The sequence below is a fragment of the Labeo rohita genome, chromosome 8, assembly GCF_022985175.1.
Source record: "Labeo rohita strain BAU-BD-2019 chromosome 8, IGBB_LRoh.1.0, whole genome shotgun sequence".
NCBI classification, from domain to species: Eukaryota; Metazoa; Chordata; class Actinopteri; order Cypriniformes; family Cyprinidae; genus Labeo; species Labeo rohita.
The window spans coordinates 1,261,929-1,288,164 of NC_066876.1; the positions used below are offsets into that span (position 1 = coordinate 1,261,929).

At 37.9% G+C, this 26,236-nt stretch overlaps 1 protein-coding gene and 1 long non-coding RNA gene across 5 annotated transcripts in view; one reads left to right on the plus strand and one right to left on the minus strand.

Annotated features, from left to right (window-relative positions):
- Positions 1-15,514, minus strand: part of bsna (bassoon presynaptic cytomatrix protein a) — a 46,711-nt gene extending 31,197 nt beyond the window's left edge. For all 4 annotated transcript variants that reach the window (XM_051117735.1, XM_051117734.1, XM_051117737.1 and 1 more), the window contains exon 1: positions 15,248-15,514. In XM_051117735.1, the coding sequence (XP_050973692.1) occupies positions 15,248-15,402 (155 nt within the window). In that variant the 5' untranslated portion in view covers positions 15,403-15,514. The remainder of the gene's footprint in view (positions 1-15,247) is intronic.
- Positions 15,515-19,230: 3,716 nt separating this feature from the next.
- Positions 19,231-24,555, plus strand: LOC127170045 (uncharacterized). Its single transcript, XR_007828305.1, has 3 exons — positions 19,231-19,470; positions 21,149-21,381; positions 21,612-24,555. It is a non-coding gene; the product is annotated as an uncharacterized LOC127170045 (long non-coding RNA).
- Positions 24,556-26,236: the final 1,681 nt, after the last annotated feature.

The following is a 26,236-nucleotide window of genomic DNA, read 5'->3' on the forward strand; positions in this document are numbered from 1 at the left end:
CACACCAACTTGTGATTCGGATTTTGGACATTTGCCGCTGCTCCTTTTTTGTGACTTTGTAGTTAAATTGATTCCTTCAACAGATTCCCTCATTTAGCACTTTCAGATAATTATAATAATAAAAAATTTAAAAACAAATTCATGATAAAATATTATACTGATATTAATCAATCCTAAACCCACTGTGAAAAGCCAATTCTAGACTGATTCAGTAGCTGTCAGGCTTGTGCACAATTCAGAATTTCAGAATTGGCCGCCATTCAATTCATGAGTTGGAATTTGAATTGAATTGACTCCGCCCCACAGGAAGTTGAATTTGAATTGGAGTTGGAATGACAGGAAGTGGAATTAAATTCATGGCAATTCAAAGACATTCCACACAGTCATACAACAGAACGAATGTGTTGAATCTCACATACAATTACATTAATTTTGTAATTTACTAGCATAATTTCATTACACATAACTAGTCACTCCTCAACCCTGCATACATTTTGTTCCAACATATCAAACAAATGTCCACTTCAAATTGTTTGGCAACCATTTTAAATACTTGGTTAAAGCAAAGCATTCTGGGATATGGAGTCACGTTCCATTGTGTTCCACAAAATTTTTTTAACTAAGTAGTGTGTTAGTTACAGTTAACTACTGGTTGGCCAAAGGATATATATAGCAAAATGGAGAGAGTAGCAACTTAAAAAAAGTCTTAAAAATATTTCATCAGAGAAGTCAAAAACACATAATAGAATTGACATGATAGCATCATGTAGTTGCTGCAGATTTGTTGGCTTCACATCCATGATGCGAAATTCTACTGCACCCCAAAGGAGCTTTATTGGATTGAGACTGTGGAGGTCATGTGAGCAAAGTCAACTCATTATCATTTTCAAGAAACCAGTTTGAGTTGCTTTGATCTATGTGACATGTTATCCTGCTGGAAGTAGGATTCTGTTCATCCCTTCATGACCACAGTTGCTCAGTTGGTAATAAGGGGTCCAAATTGCACCAAGAAAATCTCGTACCACCACCAGCCTGAATAATTGATAGCAGAAAGGCAATGCAGGATGCATCCATGCTTTTGTGTTGTTTACACCAAATTCTGACCCTACCATCCGAATGTTGCTGCAGAAATCATGACTCATTAGACCAGGCAACCTTTTTCCAATCTTCTCTTGTACAGGGAGGTGCATCCCAAAAGCAACTATGGTTGAAAGTTCCGTCATTACCAATAGAGTTCAGTGGATCTTATGACCACAGTTAGCTAATGAGGCTTTCGGGAAACGCACCCCTGGTTTGGTGAGCCTGCGTGAATTGTTGCCTGTTCTTATCTAACAGAAGCGGCACCAGGTGTGGTCTTTTGCTGCTGCATCTGCTTCAAGGCTCGACAAGAAGTGCATTCAGAGATGCTCTTCTGAAAATTTTGGTTGTAAAGAGTGCTTTTTTGAGTTACTGTTGCCTTTCTATCAGCTCAAACCAGTCTGGCCATTCTCATCCAACCTCTGGCACTAACAAGCCATTTTCACCCACAGAACTGTTTGCTGGATATTTTTTTTAAATATCTGTAAAATATTTTTATAAACCCTAGAGATGGTTGTGCGTGAAAATCCCATTACATCAGCAGTTTCTGTCTGGCACCAAGAACCATGTCATGTTCGAAGTCACTTAAATCACCGTTCTTCCCCATTCTGCACTAAGTTGCTCCTTGTGATTGGCTGATTAGATTTCTGAGTTAACAAGTAGTTGAACAGGTTTACCTAATGAAGTGGTCAGTGTGTGTCTGTATGTATATAGAGTTACATTATTGTATATTGAGCTGTTTGAAGTGTACATACGTGCTGTGTCTCGCTTAAAAGGTTGCGCCCTGCAGAGGTTTAAATTGTCAGCATATGTCATTTAGAAAAGTAACCATTACAATGCAAAGTAAGACAGAAATCACAGTAATTACACTGCATGAGAAATAACAGTCAATTTTATAATAGTTATTTTTCTCAAATGAGACAATCTCAGTGTACACTGCCAACAAATGCAACCTCCAAAGTACTTCTTGAGTCACCCTTGAATGTAAAAAGTCTTTGCTGAGCAAACAGCTTCTAACGCAAGATGGACCAGACACATAATGCCAGACACATCCTTAAAGGAACACTCCACTTTTTTTGAAAATAGGGTCATTGTCCAACTCCCCTAGAGTTAAACAGTTGAGTTTTACCGTTTTCAAATCCATTCAGCTGATCTCCGTTTCTAGCGGTAGCACTTTTAGCATAGCTAAGCACAGATCATTAAATCTGCATAGCATCTCGCTCAAAAATGACCATATATTGTGCAATGATATTACACAGCGCCTGAAAGTGACCTGCACTAAGTTTGTGTAGATGCAGAGTTGCAGCCGGGAGAGCTGACATCTGCATAATATCATTGCGCCTGCTGCACCCATGGTACGGCAGCAAAGTTCCTTGATTATTACGGCGGAATGAGAGTATAGTTCCTAGCCATATCAGCCTAGAAAATCGCAACTTTTTTTTTATTTTTCGTCCGTCTTTGTACACAATGTAACTACAGAAGAGTCAAGTTTTAAATAGGAAAAATATCAAAAATCTTTGGTCATTTTTGAGCGAGACGCTAATGGTCTAATCAGATTCAATGATCTATGCTAAGCTATGCTAAAAGTGCTACCGCTAGAAACGGAGATCGGCTGAACGGATTCAAAAATGGTAAAACTCAACTGTTTAACTCTAGGGGAGTTGGACAATGAGCCTATTTTCAAAAACAGTGAAGTGTTCCTTTAAAGGGACATTCAGTAGTTCTTTAGTTTGATGTTGTTGTTTTTTTGTACTTTAGTACTCATACCATATTTAGCCTTAGACACAATAATTAATTTCCTTTCCTGACCAGCAAAAAAATAAGTAACTTTAAAAAAAAAAAAAGTAATTTTCTCTGTCATTAAATCTCTCCACCTTGTATGTGCTGTACTGGTGTTTACTCTTGTTTTTATGTCTTTGTGCTTCTTTGTCTTTTGGGTTCAGTCCTTTTTTTCAGTGGCATCACTAGGTTTTCTGGGCCTTGTATACAGAAAAGTAGCAAGTGTGTTTCGTTGTCTAATTCCCAGGTTTCACATCACCAAACAACACTACAATACAGGCGTCAATGAGCGTGAGGATTATTTCCAACGAGTCTTGTCATGGCAAAATACAATGAGGAGAGATTTGTACCAAACATAATCAGAAACAGTTTTTATCTCATGTGAATTTATACTATTCAGATGATTCTTCACAAAAACACGTATCTCTTCATTTGCAAAACTTCTTAAATTAGCCCTAACCTATACTCAATACACCTTTAACAACAGGGTAATTAAAGACACTTACTATAAAGAGTCCTTTGATATTTACTTGCAAAATTACTTACAGTCAACTGAATATCTAAAGGAGACCAACAAAATAAAGTCTGACAAACCTGCTCATTTAAGATGGCATAACACTTTAAATGCACGTATAGTTTTGGACACCTTGTTTTTTAGAGGCACTTTTTTGCTGTTTTATTTTTACAGTTGAAAATCTGCTTTTTGTAAAAACTTTTACAAGGTTACAAGTATATGACTCATAATGAACAAGTTATTTGGGGAGCTTATCCCTAGAAGTTTCCTTATTGTTTACTGTATATTCACACAGTCCACAAATTGAAATAATACCTAATGGGTTGAGAAAGACAGAGCAGCAGAGCTACAGATTTCTCCTCTACAGTTTGGTGCATGTTTTGACCAACAAAGGGCACTGCTTACTATACCAGCATCAACTCATGTTAACATTCATCTTCATCTTCATCGTCCTCTACTAATTACTTGCCATTTCTGCAATTATAAAAAAGACCACAGGAGCACATCATTGTGTCATCCTGATTAGTTTCAAAGTAAGGCACATAATAACATGAATGTTTCTAACCTTATATATAAATTACATTTCACTTTGTGCTTCGCTGCTTTTCATTGCTTTCCATGCATGTGAACAGAAAATGCACAGATGGGGCTTCACACAGAGCAGTCCACCTGTCTTTAATCTTTCTTGTGTGTTTGGTCATGTCTAGCTGTTTTTGCTAGCATTTAACTTATTTGTCCTCAGTTAAAAGGCTGCAAGGTCAGGGCCCGTATTAATGAAAATACTCAGTACAAAGAGTTCATCGTAGTGACAATTCTCTTAGAAAAGTAGGTGTTTCCCCTTAAATTTAAAGAGAAGATCCTAGTAAAAATAAAGTTATTCACGAAGCATCTTAACCCTTAAAAGAGCTCTTAAGGTTTAAAAGTGTTAGGAGTAGGGAGAAGGACTTTTAAGAGAGAGAGAGAGAGAGATTAGGGCAAAATAGGAAAAATTAGGCCTGTAATTTCAGAATGAAGGCTTATAATAGATCCTATTTAAAAGCATTGGACAATCACAGTCTGTACTATATATATAAGGTAATAAAGTTTTTGCCTTTTCCTCACTCAGTTGCTCTTGGATTGGCCCTGAATCACTCTTAAGCAAAGATTTTTAAGCTATATTAGGAGCTCTCTGAATGGATTCTTAGAAGCTTTAAAGGAACACTTCACTTTTTTGAAAAAAAAAAAAAAAAGGCTCATTGTCCAACTCCCCTAGAGTTAAACAGTTGAGTTTTACTGTTTTTGAATCCATTCAGCCGATCTCCGGGTCTGGCTGTAGCACTTTTAGCATAGCTTAGAATAGATCACGGAATCTGATTAGACCGTTAGCATCTCTCTCAAAAATGACCATATATAATGACAATATTTTTCCTATTTAAAACTTACCATGGGTGCAGCAGGCGCAATGATTTTACGCAGCGCCTGAAAGTGACCGGCACTAAGTTCGTGTAGATGCAGAGTTGACGGCTGCGTAATATCATTGCGCCTGCTGCACACATGGTATGACAGCAAAGTTCCTTGATTATTTTGCCGGAATGAGAGTATAGTTCCTAGCCATATCGACCTAGAAAATCACAACTTTTCATTTCTCATCCGTCTTTGTACATGATGTAACCACAGAAGAGTCAAGTTTTAAACAGGAAAAATTTCAAAACTCTTTGGTCATTTTTGAGCGAGATGCTAACGGTCTAATCAGATTCAATGATCTATGCTAAGCTGTGCTAAAATTGCTGAATGGCTGAATGGATTCGAAAACGGTAAAACTCAACTGTTTAAATCTAGGGGGAGTTGGAAAAAGAGCCTATTTTCAAAAAAAGTGGAGTGTTCCTTTTAGAATAAGGGCCCAGGTTTTAAATTATAGATAATAAATGTCTACCAGATCAGGTATAGGTGGAGCTGGGGAAGGTGGAGGGTTTTTGAAAGCGGGTTCTCTTTAATGTTACTGGTCTTAATGTGAAGTGTTACATTAAAAGGATTTTGATCTGCTGATAACATTTAGTTATGCTTTCAAATTATATCCCAGTTGAATGTATCTTGTTTAAACAATAACAACATTTAAAGGGGTCATGAAATGCGTTTTTTAATTATTATTTTAGAACATTTCCCTGAGGTGCACTTATAATCTTAGTATGTTGTTTTTTTTGTTTTGGTTTTTTTTTTTTGGTTGTTTGTTTGTTTTATTTATTTGGTCAAAATGGTCACAATTTTGATATACATTATATTTTCTACTCTGAAATTAGCCTCTGATTTAAACACCCTTTTTTGAAACGGTATGTCTGCTGTGAAACTTCAATGCAAATGTCCACTGCATTGCTATGACTGGCTTACATTATTACATATTAAATTAGCATTACATGTGGAACTCTTCTGAAAAAAAAAAGTTTTTACTATAACAGCTGCCAAAATGAACTAATCGCAAAAAGTGCTGATTAATTTATTATTAAGAATTATTTATGAATGACTAATTAAGCATAATTGTTTGTGATATTTGCCCACCATGTGCGTTTTATTTAGTGAAAGCAGTCTCAAAGAACAAACGGGCAGTGGTCACAATACCAATACAAACAGTACTGTCAGAGGCAAAACAGTAATCGTGGTCATAGCCAGGCAGAGGATCAGGGAAGGCAGCAAACAAACAGTAGTCCAGTCTACAACAAATTCGTAATATTCTTACTGTAGGCTATGCACTATAACACAGCTCCAAGTTCCCTCACAGAAGGCCTGCTCTGATCAAGACAGGTCACAAAACACACAACAGCAAATTGCATTTCACAACCAAAGCTGATGTAATGCTTCTAAAAAGTGACACTAATGCAGGGGTGCTTAACCCTGGTCCTGGAGATCGACCTTCCTGCAGAGTTCAGCTCTCACCCTGACCAAACACACCTGAACCAGCTAATGGACCTTTATCTCACTTCCTATATCCAGTAACCAAAGCAGTGTATCCCCACTCCCGGTCCCATGGCAACGCAATGAAAACTAATGGGAGAATCCTCTCTTTCCTTTCTTTCGCCGGTGTTACTGCAGTGTACCTGGCTGCTATTATTCCAAACAACGACATACTGCCTGAGTTTTTCTGACACAACACAGATGAGATGCGTGGGATGAATTAAGGTCCTTATATTAACATATTATGCTATAAATTTAACACTTTAATAAATTTAACCTGCTGCAGTCAATTTCGTCTTCCCATTAACAATGTTTTTCTCATCATATTTTATACCTGTTTACATTAAAATAGATTTGACAGATAAACACCCCTACTAAATTAACCATGAATTTACTATAATAAATATGTAGTAACTATTATATTTTATTTTTCCGCGGACTGATTTCCATTTGTATTCCCACAGTTTTACAACACATGCCATGGTTAATTTTTCTAAGAGCGGTATTAAAATAGATGAACGAATGTGCAGGCGTTGCCTTAAAGAAATAACAATGTTAAACATTTTAGCTAATTAATCTTAAACAGTATAACGCGTTGACAGCGTGAGTATTAATTAAGAATTTTGTCATAAATATGTGAATCACATAGTGAAATGACTGTGAATGAAACAGAATGAAGACTAAAATTTAATACAAATGAATAAATATGTCGATTCTGATCATCAGGTTTCACAAACACCGCAGCACTGACGCAGTGTGGTGAAATCACGCAAGTTTACGAGCCATGGGTTTCTCAGATCAGTACATTGGATTAAACCTACAAGTTCCATTGAGTTTGGAAAATTCTGTGCACAGTAATCATCAGAATATCTTTTCGCCTGTCTCTGAAAATGTCCGGATTTTGAAATCATCCATGTTCATTTTAACAGGCTTTTATTCAACTAGGTGATTACAGCATATTGAAAAATATACATAACCGGAAGAATCGGTACACTGCTTCGACAAGCGCTTCTGGTGTTCAATTCCAGTGCGATAAAGGTCCATTAGGATCTGAAGGAGCGCTTGATAATTACAGACAGGTGTGTTTGATTAGGGTTGGAACCAGAGATGGCAAAAGTACACACATCCTTCACTCAAGTAGAAGTACAGATACTATAACTACTATTTGATCAAATACTCTGATAAAGTCAAGTTAAAGTAAAGAAGTATGAGGTCTGACATGTATTTAAGTAAAAAGTACCCATTACTACTACCTATTTTAGTGTCACGCTGGTAACTGAACCTCACATCATATTGACACATTAATACAAAATAACTTGCATTTAAAATTTTGTTAGCTAATGAATGTATCAAGGCTGAACAACCACCATGTAGAACAGGGCCGGACTTGGACAAAAAATTCAGGCCAGGAAATCTCACACTCATCCAGGCCATCCTATTCACTGACAACAAATTCTCAATACACAGAAAATCCTATTTTTTGTATGGCCATCGCATTTAAAAAAAGGTTTAAAACCTTAGGTTGGGGCCGTGCAAAATGATTAAAAGTTCTCTCCTGAACTGTACCTTCATTTCAATTTTCCTTTTTAGTCTCTTCATTTTCCATGATATCTATCAGAAAAATAAATAGTGAAGTAAAGTACTGATACCAGAAAAATCTACTTAAGTACAGTAACGAAGTATTTGTACTTAGTTACCTCCTATCTCTGGTTGGAACTAAACTCTGCCAGGAACTAAACTCAATCTCCAGGAACAGGGTTGAGCACCCCTGTGCTAAAGGGTCCTGCTCAAGTATGTGACGAGTTAGGAGTGAGAACGTGTTGCCAAATCAGAGCAAAAATGACAAGCTCTTGGCTCATCACTGTCTGAATATTTCTGAAGAAATTACATGTCCACCTCATCCACATCAGAAATCTATTATACTGCAGCAGTAGATGCAGGTGCGTTTTTGCAAAAGTGACCAACAAGAATTCATGTGTTTATCATGTTTTTATGGAATGGTGACTTTGGTGTGAAAAATGACTGCTGCATGATATTGGTCACTTGCTGAGGATGGCCTTAAGTTTTAAGCATGTACCTATACTGAAAGAAGCTTGTTTATGTTGAACGTCATCAACATATTGAGATTCTCAGCTTTGTCCACAGATGCCATCCAGGCCAATGGTTTACCTCATCTCAACTTGACAGGAGTTTCTTCAGATTAGTGTCACTGAATTTAGTTACAACCTAAAGTCCCAAGGGCCATTCGGTGGGAAGCCAGCTGACAGCCTCAGAGGGACGTAAACAGAATTTCCGTGGTAGGGAGTGAGATGAAACGTCATTGATGAATATTCAATTGTCTTTGATCACATCAACAGAGCCTTTGGCTAATATACTGTAATCAACTTCTGTCTCTGCCAAAAGTAGCCAGTCTGTCTAGCTGAGCTCCTGAGTAAGGATGTTATTGTCCAGGCACAATTCAGTTAGAATTAAAACGCAGCAGAGCTTTAGAAAGCTATGCCTTCAGTTGTATTGTTCAAGAAACAGAGAATACATTAGAAGAAAATATTCATAGAAATATTCATAGAAATATGAATTATTTCTCTAGCTTGTCTACTACTCTAGCCTACTCTTAAAACTTGGAATTGTCTACTGTTAAGTTGTTTGGATGTTCCTGATATCTAAGTTGCTTTGGATAAAAGTGTCTGCTAAATGACTAAATGCAAATGTCTGCTGGGTCCAGCCATTAGCCTTGCCCAAACACCAGCCTGCTTATTACGCTTCACTTTCCTTTCATGCAGCTTGAGCTGCCATCTCTGTCACATGGTGGAACACCAGTCACCAGTATCTGTAGAACAACATCATTTTCTTACCAGCAACTCTAAGGTAAGTCTATTCTCGTGTAAGCTGTAGAGTATTGCAAAGCTGTATAATGGGCGTTGAAACCTAACTTAGGTATCTTAACTGAGCTTAGAGAAACAGGAAAAAACAATCAACAAAACAAAAAAACATGAAAAAAAAAAAAAAAACAATCCTGCGCACATAAAATGGAGTCTTCTGCCTTCTAAGTGCTAAACCCTTACTGTACAGTAGGCTATGCACTATAACACAGCTCCAAGTTGAAGAAGGGTCTGGCTGCAGACATGCACTTGCATTTTCAGACTTGCACTCTCAGACTTCTGCACTTCCGCAAGTTACTTGCAGTATATTTTATTTTTCATTTTATTTTATTTATTGTTTTTTTTTTTATTGAATCTCTCAACATTTTACAACAGTAGCCAGGTGGTGAAGACAAGAAAAAGGAGAAGTCATCTGTAGGAGAGATAAAGACCCGCAAATCCGTGGCCACAGAACAGCAGAATATGAATGCAATGCACAAAGTGTCTCGTTAAGCGTTTTCCTCCCGTAGAAAAACATTAACACTTAATATGGCTTAATGTATTAAGATACAATAAGTGGCATTAAAAAATCGAATGTGATATATAATTTATTAATTTAATGTACTTCAAAGCAAGCATATGGCCATGAACACAATGCGCAAACTGTCACTTTTATACCTATACTTGCCCAACAAACACTTAATGTGGCAAAAAGGACTAAGATGATAAAGACCAAATTCAGTATAAACCTTATTGTTGACAAACTATATACAAGCAGATATGAACGTGCAATAAGAGATCCATTAAGTGATATTAAAAGGACCAACTCTGTATAGGCAAGCAGATGTGCCCAGAAAGCAATGCGTCAAATAGATGTTTCCCTCCCGAAGAAAATCAATGTAAATAAAACACATAATGTAGCATAACGGACAAAGACAATGATATAAAAGGGCAGTAGAGATTATTCTATATGGGAAACTGCGAATAAACCCAGCGTTGCACTTATTCTGGGCTCACCTGCTTGTCTGTTGTTGTTGTTGTAATAATGAAGAGGAGCATTAGTTTAGTCTTTATAATCTTAGTCCGTTATACCACATTATGCCATGTTTTGCGGAGGAAAACACTATATACATGTACATTACATTAATAAACTGTATATCGAATTTGATTTATTAGGCCATATTAACGAGAGACTTTGCGCATTACGGTCATATTCTGCTGTTGTGTGTCCATGGATTTGGTGTCTTGTTTTATCTCCTACAGATGACTTGTAGTACCCCGTACGTTATGCTATTAAGTTAGTTTTAACAAATTAATCATTTAACCATGACAGCGTCTTGTCTTCATTGGCGACACACACGATTTGTGTGGACTGCAGGAGATGTAGCAGGTAGTAGAGAGTGCAAGTGACGATTGTGAGTGACATTGTAATTTAGTTTCTTTTTTCTTGTCTTCACCACCTGGCTACTGTTGTAAAATGTTGAGAGATTCCATTTAAAAAATAATAAATAAATAAAATAAAAAAGACTGCAAATGACGTTACTTGCGGAAGTGCAGGTGTCAGAGAGTGCAAGTCTGAAAATCCAAGTGCATGTCTGCAGCCAGACTCTATTGACAGGTTCCTCTATAGAAGACATGCTCTGATCAAGACACTTATCACAATAAATTTCAATCCAAATCTTAGCACATCATGTTTGAATGCATGTGAAGGATCTTGAGGGGTTTTTTGGACACAATGATGTTCTTCTATCACTGATTATGAATATTCCATGTTATGTATGATATACAGCCTATAGCATATAGAGAGAGAGAGATTGGAAATCACCATTTTACACAGTACATGTAACTGTTGCCAATCTCATTCATGAGAATCATGACGATTTATCATGCATGACTGCTAGAGATGCCCACTGCAAAAAACAAAGAGTCTACAAGAAAGTATCCCACCACATAATATGAAAAACAGAGACATTTATCGAAGAAGATACAAGAAAAATTGTACACAGGACAATGAAGCCTCAGTCCTATTCAAAGGCAAGTTGGGACCTCACTCAGTTCCCCCAGTATCTCTTCCATTGCAAAAACCCATCATATTTTACTGAATCTTATCAACAGTATGGAATCTCCTCCCTTTAAAAGGTGTTTTTAGTTTTGGGAAAGCCAGAAGCAGCATGGCTGTAAGGGGGCTAAGTCACCTGTTTGGTTTGATGTTTCACCAAAAAACTCTGCATGAGACAAGCTGCAGGATGAGTGCATTGTCGTAATGAAGCTGCCAATCAGCATAGCTGTGGCTTTTCATATTACATTGCTGGATACTTTCCGGATGCAGCCTCAGCATGTCGTTGACCAATCAGAGATGCTTTTTTCACTACCGATCAAATGATGTTTCTATTTTATATGGTTATATTATAACATGGACTATGCTCTGTCCTGTGACCTGAATTAAGTGCAGCTATGCTCTGATTTTAAGAATAACAGAGTGTAAAAACTACAAAATCACAATAAAAGCAAACTGCTCACAAACCTTAAAGGTGCACTAAGCAATTTTTGAAAAACGCTTTTGACCACAGTGTCAAACCGAGTCCCAAAACACCCAAAAGGGTTATGTCGTTTCTTTTTGATTGGTGAGTAATGTTGATTTTGCATTGTTTCACACAACTTATCTGTGTTGGCTTTGGTTTGCATATGCTTGTGTGTCATCTTCACTTATTTCTGCAATCATTGCCAGGGTTGTGTACATACATGTGGAGCAGAGATATCAAAATAGGGACAAGGTCCTGTTGGGCTATGGGCGTGTTTGTTTTGGTGCCTTTAAATAGCAAAATCATTTGGCAAAAATTAGTACACCTTTAAATTCAGGTCATTTAAGACCGCATACAATATGGCAGAAGCTATTATTGCATTTAATATAAATTACACGAATAGCGACAGATCCTCAAAGGTGCAGAAAGGAAGCTATGGTTTTGAGAGTGGTGACAAAATGAGTGGTCCATATGCCAGTCTATCTGATCAATAAGATTTTAATTACACATTTCTAAAATAATTGTTAGAATCTTTATGACCTATTTTCTTCATTTATCCATCTTTTTCCTGAACGCGGAAGTCTCGTCCGCCTCATAACGGAAAGATGCTTTACATCTCCGCTCTCTGGTGTTTCTAGTCAAATTAACACAGCTGAACCCTACGCACATTTTCATATTTAGTTATATTCAAAAAGTTTCAGTTGAATTAATTCAGTCAATCTTTTTACCCTATTTAAACATGAATTTCTATGGAGACCGGAACACGAGAGCACCCAAATGGAAGTTAGAATCCATCATGGGGCGCTCATCGGTTACTCTGGAAAAAGGTGGATATATACAAAAAGTTGACATGCAATGGGAACAGGGAGAAGAATGGGATCCAGAAAAAGCAGATTCGAACTTGTCACATCAAACACTAAATCAGGCGTTTTTACACTCCATACCACCAGGAAATGGTGGGCAAAGTTAGTGTAATTACCCTCTGCCAACAAGGTGGGCTGTTTGAACTTAGTGTGAATAGACACTCTCATACAATACAGTAAATGCCTCAGATGTTTTCACTCACTAGCACAAGCAGACCACAGTGTTTGTTACCATGGCAACTGCTTGCATTTCTCCAATCCAAACCGATTCCAATGTGTCTCGAAAAACATCTATACACACCATGTACTATTTAAAAAATAAAAAATGGAAAAGAAAAAAAATGCCTTTTAAACACAGGCTCATATACAGCCTTAAATTGTATAAGCTGCACTGAAAGGGTCAGACACACATACACATTACAGTATTACTGCATGACATTCTGACGAACCTGTCAGTATCTAACATACTGTACTTAGGCAACTCTTTGACAGTTAATTCAATTAGAATTTTTCCCATTTATTTAGAAAAAAAAATAGCCTGTTTTACAGATTAGAACAGATTCGAAAGCACTAGCGACACACTTCTCAGTTGTATTTACATAAGAAAAGTCTGCTTTTTGGTAAAGTCAGTTTTGTTTTGTTTTTTCTTTTCATTCCATTGTGAGCTATGTCAGTATTTCATACTCTATTTTCAGGGCTGATGAGATATTCAAATCCCCTCCAAACCTTTGCCACTGCCTGTCCACCATTTTCAGATGCTGTCTCCAAAATCACCCGCTATTTCCTACACTCATCCACTTAAAGTAAGTAAAAAAAGAGTGAGCGAATTTGGACACTGCGTGCACCGGACGGGGGGCCGCTTTTGCATACTTCATGCTTTCTGTTTATTAATAAAACAAAAAGGCTGACAGTGAGGTTGAGCAAAAATGATCTGCATTGAAATCTATCATAGAAAAATGGCTTGTAAAACTGCAAATAATTAGTTCATTAATAAATTAAAGGGGAACTTACATCTGTGTGATTCAGCTGTGGATGCCATCTTCTGACAAGACACAGAAATGAACATCGGTTTTACACTCAGCATTGTGGTGCATTATGGGATTGAATGAGTGCGCCTAGTAATGTCAGTTGGTTTCGAAAACCACTATAAAATCTCTGTTCAAGTGCAAATGAGTGCCGCACTATGGGTACATAGTTTGGCACAGCCAGTGTACCTTCTACGGCGTTCACTGGGTCTCCATCAAATTTGGCTCAGGCCATTCTGGCTGTAATATATCTGAAACTTTATTTGCAAATTGGATGGCACTACATCAGCAAGATTTTGACTCTACATCTCTGCAACCCACTGGGGTACTGACATGAAACTTCATGTGCCATTGTAACCATCCCTGACAACGACACCATATTCATTTGGTGAAAGCATATATCAAATGTTGAAAGCAAATGTATTACATTATAAATAATTAAAATGTAATTAAAATGCCTAATGGAATAATGTTTTTATTTCTTTGTCCCGTAATTGCTGTTTACATTTTATAAAAGATTACATTTTCGCATAAGTGAAAGCTTTGGACTAGTTTCACGGGCCATCATTGAAGCCGAATGGCGGCAAAACTGGAGCGAGCAGAATGAATCAAGCAGGCGCGGTGTTTGTGCGAGTGTGTTTTTAAGGGATCGCTCCAGTGCAAAGGAAATCAACACTTTTCCCACTATCCTCGACGGAATAAAAACACAGATGTGCTGTGCAGAGAGTGATGGCTGAATCTGAAAACACAAATATCCCATCCTATTCTTAGCCTCTTACGCCAGAGATCAGATATAGACTCGGATGTAAATATGAGTCACTCCACCGTCGAGCTCCTGATGAACGGATGAATGAGCTGCTGTGCGTGTATTGCAGTGCTATCAATTCTTCATGTAAAAGCACTTACAGTTGTAGCTACTCTCACCCTCCATCACATACCGACAGCCATTTGCAGAAAGGAAGCAATATTCGCTGTCCGTAATATCTGAATGAGGATTCTTAGAGAAATCGACTCATGAGCAGATACACTTCAGCAGCCAACAGTAACGTAAAGAATCTCAAGAAATGAAACCATGTGTTTAAAGTCATTTAAGTACGTAAGTGATGATAGATGGCTGCGTAATTCGTCGCTATATATTCAGCAGGCTTCTATAGCATACGTGCCAAATCTCATAAGGAGCGAATGGCTTATAATTTCGCGAACAACCAACATCACATATGACGCTGTGCTTGTAATTCTTGGTGGAGAACATATTCAAACGCGTGACAGTAGGCGCGTGTGAGCACAATTCTCATTCACACGAACGTGTACAATTCTCTCTCTCTCTCTCGCTCTCTCTCTCTCAGCATCCTTTTGGTTTCTCAGTTTGTCATCTTGAGGCTCAGGTGTGTCGATCTCTCTGATCTGACGACGTCAGCACAACAGAAACCCTGTCTTTAATACCCCACCGCAGTGCACGGCACACTTATGTTCGTGAACAGAGATCGTAGCCTAGAAACAAGCATCACAGCATCACACCGCGATGCCGAGCATCCTCCGTTCCGCTCGCAATCAATCACACGGCTTCTCGCTGTCAAATCGTAGATCTTATTCGAGGAGGAAAACAAATGCAAGCATGCAGACGAGATGGTCTTTTAGCGCATGTTGTAAAAGAAACTGTCAGAAAAATGACCCTCGGTCTTACCTATTCATCCCCGCCCTGGGTTCGAGGGATGCTCCAGCCCCGGCCGCTGCGCCATTTACGGGCTTCATGAGCTGTCCAGAGTTCGGCGGTGCTGAAACCGACATCCCCACCATAGTGGCCCCTTCACCGCCCTCCAGGCTCGCCTCGTTACCCATGGTTGGATCTAGCGAGCAGGCCGATTATGTTTTTAGACTTATAATAAACTGAACGCAATTATATAAAGATCCGCTCAGCGCCGATCTTCCTCCGCCATCATCACTCTCTCTCCTGCGCATTCAGTGCGCTCGAGCTCTGGTGGGAGGGGACACGGATTCAGCAACTACAGGACGCGCACATTCACGCCTCTAATGTATCTAACCCATATATTTATTTATATATGCGCAACATTTACTTCCAGCTCTCGCTTGTGGTGACACGGGATAAATACCATAAAGAGAAATTCGCGCTCATGTTGTGTCACAGAGTCACATTGGTCGTGTTCTGTTTGAAAACTAGAGCAGAAAATCTCACATCTCCTATTAGGCTTTACATGGGGTGTATTACCGCTGGCAATCCACGCAGAAACCTTTTAGTCTTCCTTCTTCAGCGCAGTCACTGTGGTTTACTTATGTACTCTGGAGAATAAACATTGATGGCTCACAGGAGGTTTTTTTTCCTCTTTTTTTTTTCTGTATAAAGCATTAGCTTTCAAACCCTGCACGTCAGTTACCATGTGAAGAGTGGGAACCGACTGAATCCCAGGGTGCTTTAAGCACCATGATGGTGTTGACTGGCACAGCACTTACGTCTAGCCGAGTGCGATAACTCATTTTGTTCACCATTCATAGCACAAACGCACTTTGGAGTGTAAGTGCAGCACATGGAAAGCTTACAGATTACAGTTAATATAACACAATACAGAGGTTGATATTTAAAGGAACTGCTCTAAAATGGCTTCATAGATTGGCAGTATTTACCCTTAACTGGCCACAAAAGGACATCCCATCTAAACATAGATGAAAACAAATCAATCATTGAATTAATTAATTTAATTCAAATAAAAATGTTATGTATCAGGTAAGCATTTTTGTTTAGCTCAAGAATCTTGACTGATTTGAATGTGTAAAGTAATGTCTGTTAATTTTGCACAGAAGAAAGTCTGATTTTGTAAAGCAAGTGGGGAATCCTTTAACTGGACCAAATGTCCCCACAAGGATAGTAATACCAGTAAATTTTGACCTTGTGGGGACATTTTTTAGGTCCCCATGAGGAAACAGGCTTATAAATAATGCAGAATGAGTTTTATTCAGAAAGTACAAGTGTGCACAGTCTCCTGTGAGGGCTAGGTTTAGGTGTAGGGCGATAGAAAATATAGTGTGTACAGTATAAAAACCATTACGCCTATGGAATGAACCCATAAAACATGGAAACACAACTGTGTGTGTGTGTGTGTGTGTGTGTGTGTGTGACTACCTACATCTAACCATCATCATGCTACAGTGAGTTTGTCTTGTTGGTACCAGGTTTTTTTCCCAAGATCTTGTTCTTGCTCTTCATTTAAGGTCTCTATCTTGATTGTGAAATACGACCTGGACATTATTTTATGAGTTGAATCCCATCAGTGGCAGCTCATCAGCCACAGCCTACCCAAGATTTATGACGTGGAAAATAGAAAAAAAGGACGGTTCAATATTAATTCATTTCATTTCTAAGAATGTATATTTTTTGTTTGCAATTTCATTATTGTTACACCATAAAATAAAAATTACTCAAGTCAGAACCACTGCTGTTCTTCCTATCTATGTATCTGCATTTCACGTTTAGTTGTTAGAGTGTTGAGAAAAATATACCACAGAGGAGGCTAACCTCCCCCTAGTATATTTATGTGAAAATAGTTGGAATTGCTCCAGCTGAGATCTAGCAGCTACCTCAATTATAAGCTATATAAATATTGAATATTTGATTTCCATTAAATTTACTAAACTGTTATTTAAGCAGCAGCTTCAAATTAAAAATAAAAGAAGACCTAAGTTAGACATGATACAGCAATCATCACTATGCAGATCATGCTTTTTTACCATGTTTTTAATTAATAGGTGAATGAAAAAAAAAATGAAAATGAAAATATAATTTTACATCAGCAAAAAGTTCATGGTAGGAGATCATGAGACCACTACAAATTAGCACACGTCCTCTATTTAAAACCTACCAGCCGCCATTGCATCCTATTACCTTTTGGCGTCACACACGAGCACATACTTACACCCAAAGGTAATAGAAAGTCGTACACACAACAACATTGTAAATAAAACATATGACAAAATGTACAAATTGTAAATGTGCGCTGGCTAAATAAAAGATGCCTATAATTGTAAGATATGAATCACTGACATTTCTAGGTCAACATTGCTCACAGAATTAGGTCACAGTTAAGGAAGAATGCTTTCCTCTTTAATGCAGGAGTTCTTTCAGACACCACAGTCTAGTCCAGCCATCAGTGTATAATATATATTTTATTCTATTCAGTTTTGTATTTGAATTATTTAATTTTCAGGAATGATATAATATTATATATATATATATATATATATATATATATATATTGTTTTTGTTTTTTTGTTTGTCTGTTTGTATGAGCTCTTGTATTCTGGTTTTAAATTCTGTTTTCTTAGAAGGAAAGCCCTTACATTTCAGTACAAAAGTAAGCTGTTTTCTGTAAATGAGTGAGACTGCTGCTTGATATAACTACAAGAATAATACAGTGCAGTAAACACTAACAGTTGAACTATTTTTCACTGCAAACCTGTGTTTATGATAGCATACTGAACAGCATAATGAACTTTTTTGTTGCAAAGCTAAAATAACTGTAAGCGCATGACACCAGAACAATAAAAATAAGTAGGAAAGATGATAAAAATAAAACATGTAATCATTTTGCACCTGTTTGTTTCAGGTTTGAATCAGGTCTGCTCTGCTGAAGTAGAATTCTGATTTTATGTAAAGCTGCTTTGAAACAATATGCACTGTGAAGTGTATCGTGCGCAATAAATTTGACATGACTTGATGCCTTCATGTGCCTTCCGTCATATATTTCAAAATGGGATTTGTTGGCAAAATTAAAGAGATGAGGACTCAATACTTTTTGCCAAAACTTAAAAAAAAAGGCCTTTGTGGAACACTAAATGCTGACAAAAACTGTACAGTTGAATATTAGATGCAAGAAATTTAACTGATGAGTAGTCAATAAAATATATAACCTAGGGTATGATTTTACCCCAAAATTCAACATACATGACATAAAATGGCAAGTGCAAATCCACGTTTGAGTGCCGGATTCCAGTTCCAGTTTCTGTGAATTGCACCAGTCCATTTGCTTCTATTTTCTGTAGCTTTCAGCAGTGTGTAAAAAGATAGCACTGATTTCTTGTTTTACCTACAGTATTTGTACGGTCAGTCACACTACAGATCTTGTCAATGTCTTTCTTATAGGAAAATGCCTTTTGCTTGGCTAATCACAGGTTTGAGTACAGCAGCACAGGATTGCAATGCACTTGATTGGACCAACCATTCTGTGTAAATGGAACGACATCAACCATGTACCTACTCCATATGCAAGTAGGGCATGTAACTCAATAAAAGGGCCTCATGACAGAATACAGGGCTCACAGAGTGTCGGGCCAAAATCTTGGCTGTCTTATGTGTTCTTATTCTACGGAATAAGTGAAGTAAAATTCAAGATGCTAAAGAGGAATTCTCAGCAAAAGGCATGTTGTTAGCATAAGCTGTTGTCAACAAACTGCTTTGACATATTTGATGACGGTACACAGACAGAAAAGAGGCAGAGCAGGGAACGGTGTGGAGGGCCGTCGTGAACCCACCTGAAGGGGCCCTGTCCTCAGCATGTGGTATTATGTAAGGCAGCGCTGCTTCTGTTTCCTGGTTTGCGAGTGCATCATTTAGCGGAGCCAATGAGAGAGCACAAATGCAGATCATGCACACCCAGGCGTGCTCAAGGACACACGCTGGATGCGAGGAGCAAAGCAAACAGACAGTCAGTGAAAGAGGTTCAGCTGAGAAGCTCAACAGAGAAGTCTATCCGGATCATGAGTTCTGGTGGCAGTTCAGGTGTAGCCGTCCAGCGGACGAACGGTATCGAAGACAAAAAGAAAAGGAGGAGCAAAATAGAAAAACGGACATCTTTACCCAGCGGTCTGCCATGTTATTGCTAAATGAATCCTTAACAGGTATGTGACACCAACAAATCCTCAAAACAGCAAAGAGCCTTCAAATGTAATCAAAGTAACCCTCTGAACAGAGAAAAATGCAACAGAAACAAACTACAGGTTAAAAACATGACGGAAAATTCTAGTTAAATATGTTAGATAGTTTATTTTGAACAAAGAGGTGTTGTGTAACTTGAGGAGGTCCAGACATCAGATGGATCTTAAAGGGTCTTTGATAGGTCTCCTTATTCTGATGAATGATTTCTGTGCTTTGATGAAAATGTTACTTGAGTCACTATCTACCATTATAAAATCCAAATTATGATTTCAACAGTTAAGTGTTTCAACGTGTTTTGGCCATTAAAATGCTTTTTGCCATTTTTCTGATGCAAATAGAGTTGGTTACACAATCGTATGGAAGCGGTACAAGAGCATTTGGGCTGCTTTAATCTGATGTTTGTGACCCAGTGGCCTAGTAAACAGTGTTTTTCCCACAGTAACTGAACTTGTGATACACAGATGTAGAGGGAATCCACACAGGCAGAGAAGAGCTAACCAAATGAAATTGTAAATAAGTGTATAAACATAAAGTTCTGCTTGATTTTCTTAGTTGTCATTCCTGTGTGAAGGGGAGAGTGTAAAATATACTGGTACGGATAGCCAATAATACATGTACATAATAGTAATTATTTCAGAGCAAAGATAATCTGTAATCTAGTCAATCACGTAATCTAGTCAGGCATATTTGCATTGTGGGAGTTGGTTTTCAGGATTTTGCACCTTGAGCAAAGGTGTTATGCAATTACCATTTAAAAAAAGAAAGAAAAAAACTTTTGCAATCAAGCAGTAGAATTGCACAGACATATTTAACAAATGTGTTTGGGATGGTTGTGTTATCATTATGCATAACGCTGAGGGATGCATTCTGGAATATTGTTTATTTCTGCAGTCTGAGATTTTTATTTGGATTTTAGAAATTGCAGTTGTATGTAAAAATGCGTAAATTGTGATTTAAGTGCAGTAAGAGTCTCAAGTTCATAGGCCAATGTATTCCCTAAGGTGCCTTTTAGCATGGGAATGTAAGTTATAGGGTCATGCTGTGTCAATTCACCCAAAGGTCCCAGGCTTAAATTTTTGATTTTGTCAATATTTTTTCTGAAGAAGGATACACATGTATTGTGCATTGTTTTTTGGCAGGGTTCCCCTGGTCAAATTAACATTCCAGGGGCTAAATATTACGTTATTGTGGTCGCTTCAACCCGCGAACATGAAAACAACCCACGGTAACAGTGTTAAAGTAGCCCAATTCCGCAGGAAAACCACAGACTTGGCAACACTGATATGCATGTCCACTGATGCAGCAGCTTGTTTTACGAACTGCATATATTGGCTTGTATTGTTCTTTCCCTTTAGCTCCTGATTTGTTTAGGGGGAATTTAATGTGTGCTATTTGTGTGGCGGCACAGTCTGGTGATATGTTCTACATATCACATTATCATTACATGGCACAAGTTGATTTGTTTGTTTCATCTGCAGCAGTGAGCTTGCTTCTTCACATTTAAATAGTTTAGGTTTTGTGTTTGCTGTAAGTAAGTCTTGTTGCACTCTATCAGAAACCCTCTTCCTCCATAAAATATGTAAATGGTGATCAAAATGCACTAATTTGCCATCCTTTGTTTTTGTGTTCGTATTGTGGTAGGCATCCTCCTCCATGGCCGGGGGAAAAACCCTAGCAACTCCAGTACCCACAATGCTCTTCTCCACAGACACCAACTGCAGTCTGCAGTCAGCTTTCCTATCAACTACCTCTGAAAAGTAGTTGTTTTTGTGCATTGACATTCCCACTGTGATTCCCAGGATTAACAGTTCGACAAGGTCAGAAGGCCAAAATTAGGGTGGGTGAGAGGAACCATGTCATCAGAGAAACCAAAGGTAATTTTATTTCTCATCTGTGCCCTCTCTTTTACTGTTATACACCTACCTCCAAGTGTATGTGTTTTTTATTCTGATTTCCAAGAACATACAGCCCCGTGATGGCCCAATCTTTGCTGTTTGTACTGAACATTCAGCTTTGAATTTCCTGCAGATCTGTTAATTAGCAGTGCAAATATTATTGTGTGGAGTTTTTATGTCTACAAATCCAGCTTTTTTCTCTCTTCCAGTGGTGTCACAACTGTTTGACAAAATTTCTCAGTAAGAACACCACTGACTAAGTTCCAGAGGTTGGAGCCCTTGCTGGTGTGAGCTGGCCACTTCAGACAATCCAGAGATGGAAAATAAGCTCTCAAAATGCCATTCTCAAGTTCTACCCCCAACGTCAGCGTACTTCCATCATTCCCCTCAACATACCAGCAACCCATATAAATGTATCAATCTTCCCATCTGTTGAGAACCATCAGATTCAGCGTCCATCAGCTTCCTGTTTCACTTCTCATTCGTTCAGATGGTTGTGTGAGTAACGTTCAGAATTTGCTATAAAGGGGAGCTAAGCACATACTGAGTATGAAGATCAATAAGATCAGCCATTCTTAAAGGAAAAGGAGTATCATAAGTTAACTGCTGTCCTGATTTTGCCAATTGTGTATCCTTTGACTCACACAAATTTCAACTCCATTCCAACCAGGTACAACACAGACAACACACATATGAATGTGTTCCCTTTCATAGGTTCACTTCAATGCTGCGTCAGTATCTGTTGTCAAGAAACACCCATGTGTGATACGACTGAAACCCATAGACACATCAATTCATTGGCTGATCTTCCTCAAGGGGTATCGTGTCACTACCCCTATGCTAGGAAGCACCTATGCCATCACCCCTCAGATATTTTTTTTCTTCAAGAAGTGATTTCATCACTAAACTTAAAAGCCTATTTCAGGTCTTTATCCAAGGAGATACACTTAATGAAGCAGCACATAATTCATTTTTATTCCTCATATCTCAGGTTGTGGTTGCAGACTCTGCAAGCTCTCTCCACAATGGATTGTCAGGTGGCTATACTGCCTTAACAAGGCTCAAAGCATGATGTGGCTGAACAGAGCTCTGTACCATAATGCCTGGTGCCTCTCTCTGTCCAGTTGGCAGCATGGAAACGTCTGTCAGATGTGTCATCTAAGGTCATCCAAACCATAAAAAGGTGTATAGCAGGGGTCACCAGACCTCTAATCAAACACACCTGAACCAGCTAATCAAGGTCTTATTAGGTATACTTGAAACTTCCAGGCAGGTGTGTTGAGGAAAGTTGGAGGTAAACTCAGTAAACTCTTTAAGAAAGGAGCCTCCTCCTGGAAACAAGGGCCTCCTTCCCAGGAGAAGAGCAGGTTCTATAGCTATTATTTTCTGGTGTCAAAAAGGATGGGGTCTGTGCTCCATTTTTGACTGAACTGTACTGGGGCATTAGTGGCCAAATGGTTATGGCTCATGCACCTTTAATAGCAAGACTTGATTTGAGACCCTTAGCATCTTGCCACATTTATGAAGTGCATAGATGTTGCTCTGGCTGCTTTGTGACTCCAGGACATATGTGCAGTAAATTACTACAATTGTCTGATTTTAGTTCAGTTTGAGGAGCCAGAATGTAAGCATTTTTCTTGATCATCTTCAAAGACTGAAATGAATTCCTGGAGCTCTACTGTTGAGGCAGCAGACTGTTTCTAGTGGTACAGATTCACACCCTATGCAGGCATGGTTGTCTATCATTCTGCACATGTCTGTTTAGCAATCCTGAAGACACTGATTAGCTTGTTCAGGTGTGTTTGATAAGGGTTGAAGCTAAACTGGAGGAACTGGAGGAACAGCAGGACAGTGGTTCTCTAGCACCAAACTTGTCTACTCCTGCTTTAAAGTATGGATACTTTGGATAAATTGCCATGTGCACACAGTTGGTACAGTGAGGGAGTTCTTACTGAGTGGGGTAAAGTTACTTGTATCTCATTTTATGCACAGAATGAGATGGTTGAGACCTTTCTGTTCTGTCAGTGTGCCTCCAATGTATCTATGGTCCTAGAAGACTTTGTTTGATCTAAGACTCTGTTTGATCAATTAGTGTCAGCCATTGAGAGGCTTCTGACTTAAAAGTTATTTCTTATATCTCTCAAACACCATGGTGACCCAACAGTAAATTTGCACCAGGATGTTGCTCTTGGTTTGTTAAGGTCTTTCTCTGACCTAAATTAGATTAGGCTATATACTTTTTCACTACTTTCCACTCTCGAGTGATGTTATTACAGTAATTTTCTCCTCCATCTCCTCCATGCAAGAGACTGCAGCAGCTTTGTACTGTGAGGGCTTTGAGGATTTGCAAAGACTGCTTGAGCTAGTGGCATAAATCTGATCAGTTACTTTTTTGCTTTGGTCGCTGCCATACAGCATTATTTGCCATGAAACAGATAATGTTGCATTGGGTGCAATGACTGGTAAGATGTTATCAGATGTAATCACTATGGACTACAAGCAGTGGTCGAATTTTCTGGTAACACACTACCAGAAAACAGCTTACTTCCGCATTGGTAAAATAAGGTGGATAAGGAGTTTGAACCCACTCTACTAGAAGAAATACTAGTTCCCTTCCTCTTAAGCATAGTTCAGACTACACGACTTAAAGGGTCAGCAGATCGCTGTGCTGTTCAGACGTGCTGTCTGTCTTGAAGTCATTGTGGTATATGTATACGTAGCAGTATCCGGCCCCCCAGTGTGTCCAGGTCATCAAATCTGACCCCCTTCAAAAAAAGTTTGGACACCCCTGGCTTAAAGGAACTTCTTTGGAGGACACCTGTGGTCCTCTCTGTACACATTTGTCAAATTTTACAATTTTGGGTATGGATTTGACTCCTGGTTCCCGGTTGTCATTTTTATCCTTTCAGCATTGAAGTGAACCTCTGAAAGAGAATATCTTGCCATATACTTCATTTCAGCTATGCTTTTTTTCATAGAAATCTGGTTGGTGTTTAAAGCTGCTTTTGATTTTCATTCATGACTGATTATTGTACAGTGTTCAGACTTATTAAAGACTGTTATTATATAATTTTATTGTAATAACAGCATTTTTATTAACAATAATAATTTATTGTATTGTTATTAGTGTTATTAAAATGTTTTGCTATCGTCCCATGTTGTTTGTCAGCATTTTGTTTTGTTTCCAATGACATTGTGACCCTGGCTCAAATAAACGTATGATGCATCTTTTTTGTATTTACACTCAATTGTAAATAGATCACCTTGCTGTTCGATTTTGATGCGGGATGTGGTTTTGTAGTCTGTCATTGCTGAGTCCTCAATCATCATACACGCATCAGTGTCAGAAGTTATGGGTGATGTCATTAAGAAATTATGAGAGGGGGCAAATGAAGTACAGGCTCTACAACGATGTCTTCGCCCTCAAATTTTCATTACCGTAATGATATAAATCTAATTTTCATTACAGTAATACAACAGTATTTCAGTTGACTTTGTAATAGGTTTTTGGTTGGTCTTTTTTTCTAGTTAACTGCCTAAAAATCATTAAAACTAATTTCTATTGTCTTACTGCACAGACAGTACTGTGATATAAATAACCCAGGCATATCGATAAACTGATACAGGCTTCTGCGTAGGGAAGGTAACATTTGGTCAAGGTTGTGATAAAGGGGGATCCACAAGCTACTAAATCCAAGGGTTCATTTACTTTAACATTTACCCAAAACAATAAATGATTACTAAATAAAATAAAATTAATAAATAAAAAATAAATAAAAAGTACAATTGTTTGCATGTTAATATTTTAGTCAGACTGTTAAATTAAAATCAAACTACATTTGAGTAAACAATTCAGAAAGGTTCACAAACGTTTTCTTGCCACTGTATCAGCATAAAGTATATATATATAAAAAAATACTCAAGACAATGATTTGTTTACAAACCAAACCACAGGCTGTTGACTGTGTTTTTATACTCCAATGTATTAACATGACAATAAACGACTTTTGAAACTCAACTACTCCGACACAAAACTCCAAAAAAATAATGTAGCTACTTCTGAATATTGTTTTTTTTAATGCCTAATGTTGGTTGAATTATGCATTTTATTGTTTATTTATATCAGTATATTTAAACAAATCCCTGCATAATAATAATAATAATAATATCTACATATTTTACATTAATTATTATAAATTGTTTGCCTGTTTTGAGAATACTCAAACAAAAACAGCTGTGCATCATATGAGCCAGCAGATGGCACTTTTGACGACACTTCAAATCTTTTTCCCATTACAATCAGGTGAAGGCATCAGAGTGTCCCAATGCTTCACAACTTCTTATGAATTGATTTGGGTAAAAAGTCTGCTTGCTATAGTCGCCTATATATTTTTTAAAAAACCCAAACTGCACATTTTGTCTGGAGTTTCTACTGATAAGTTGAATGAGGTGAGATGGAAGACGGACACAAACTACGCAAAGATCTCCAGGACAGATTTAGAAAATAAACAAAAAACAAAAAACAAAAAAACTGGTTACAGAGATCATTTTTACTCGTGCTAAAGAGCGCCACAGGACTATGTCTATTTTTGTTAATACAATAGGTGAGGGGAAACTTCAGCATTTAGACAAAAAAAAGGGACTTTAAAACAAAAGGGAGTGGATTAAATGAAAGACACATAGACAGATAAACCTGTTGGCCTGTGGTAGTTTTAAGTCAAACTGAGAGTGAAAGTAATAACTGCAAAGAAGTATTTTCAGATGCATGGTGAAGAGTTTGATGACAGTGACTGCTTTGTAAATCTGAGGGATGTCACTCAAAATCATTAAAAAA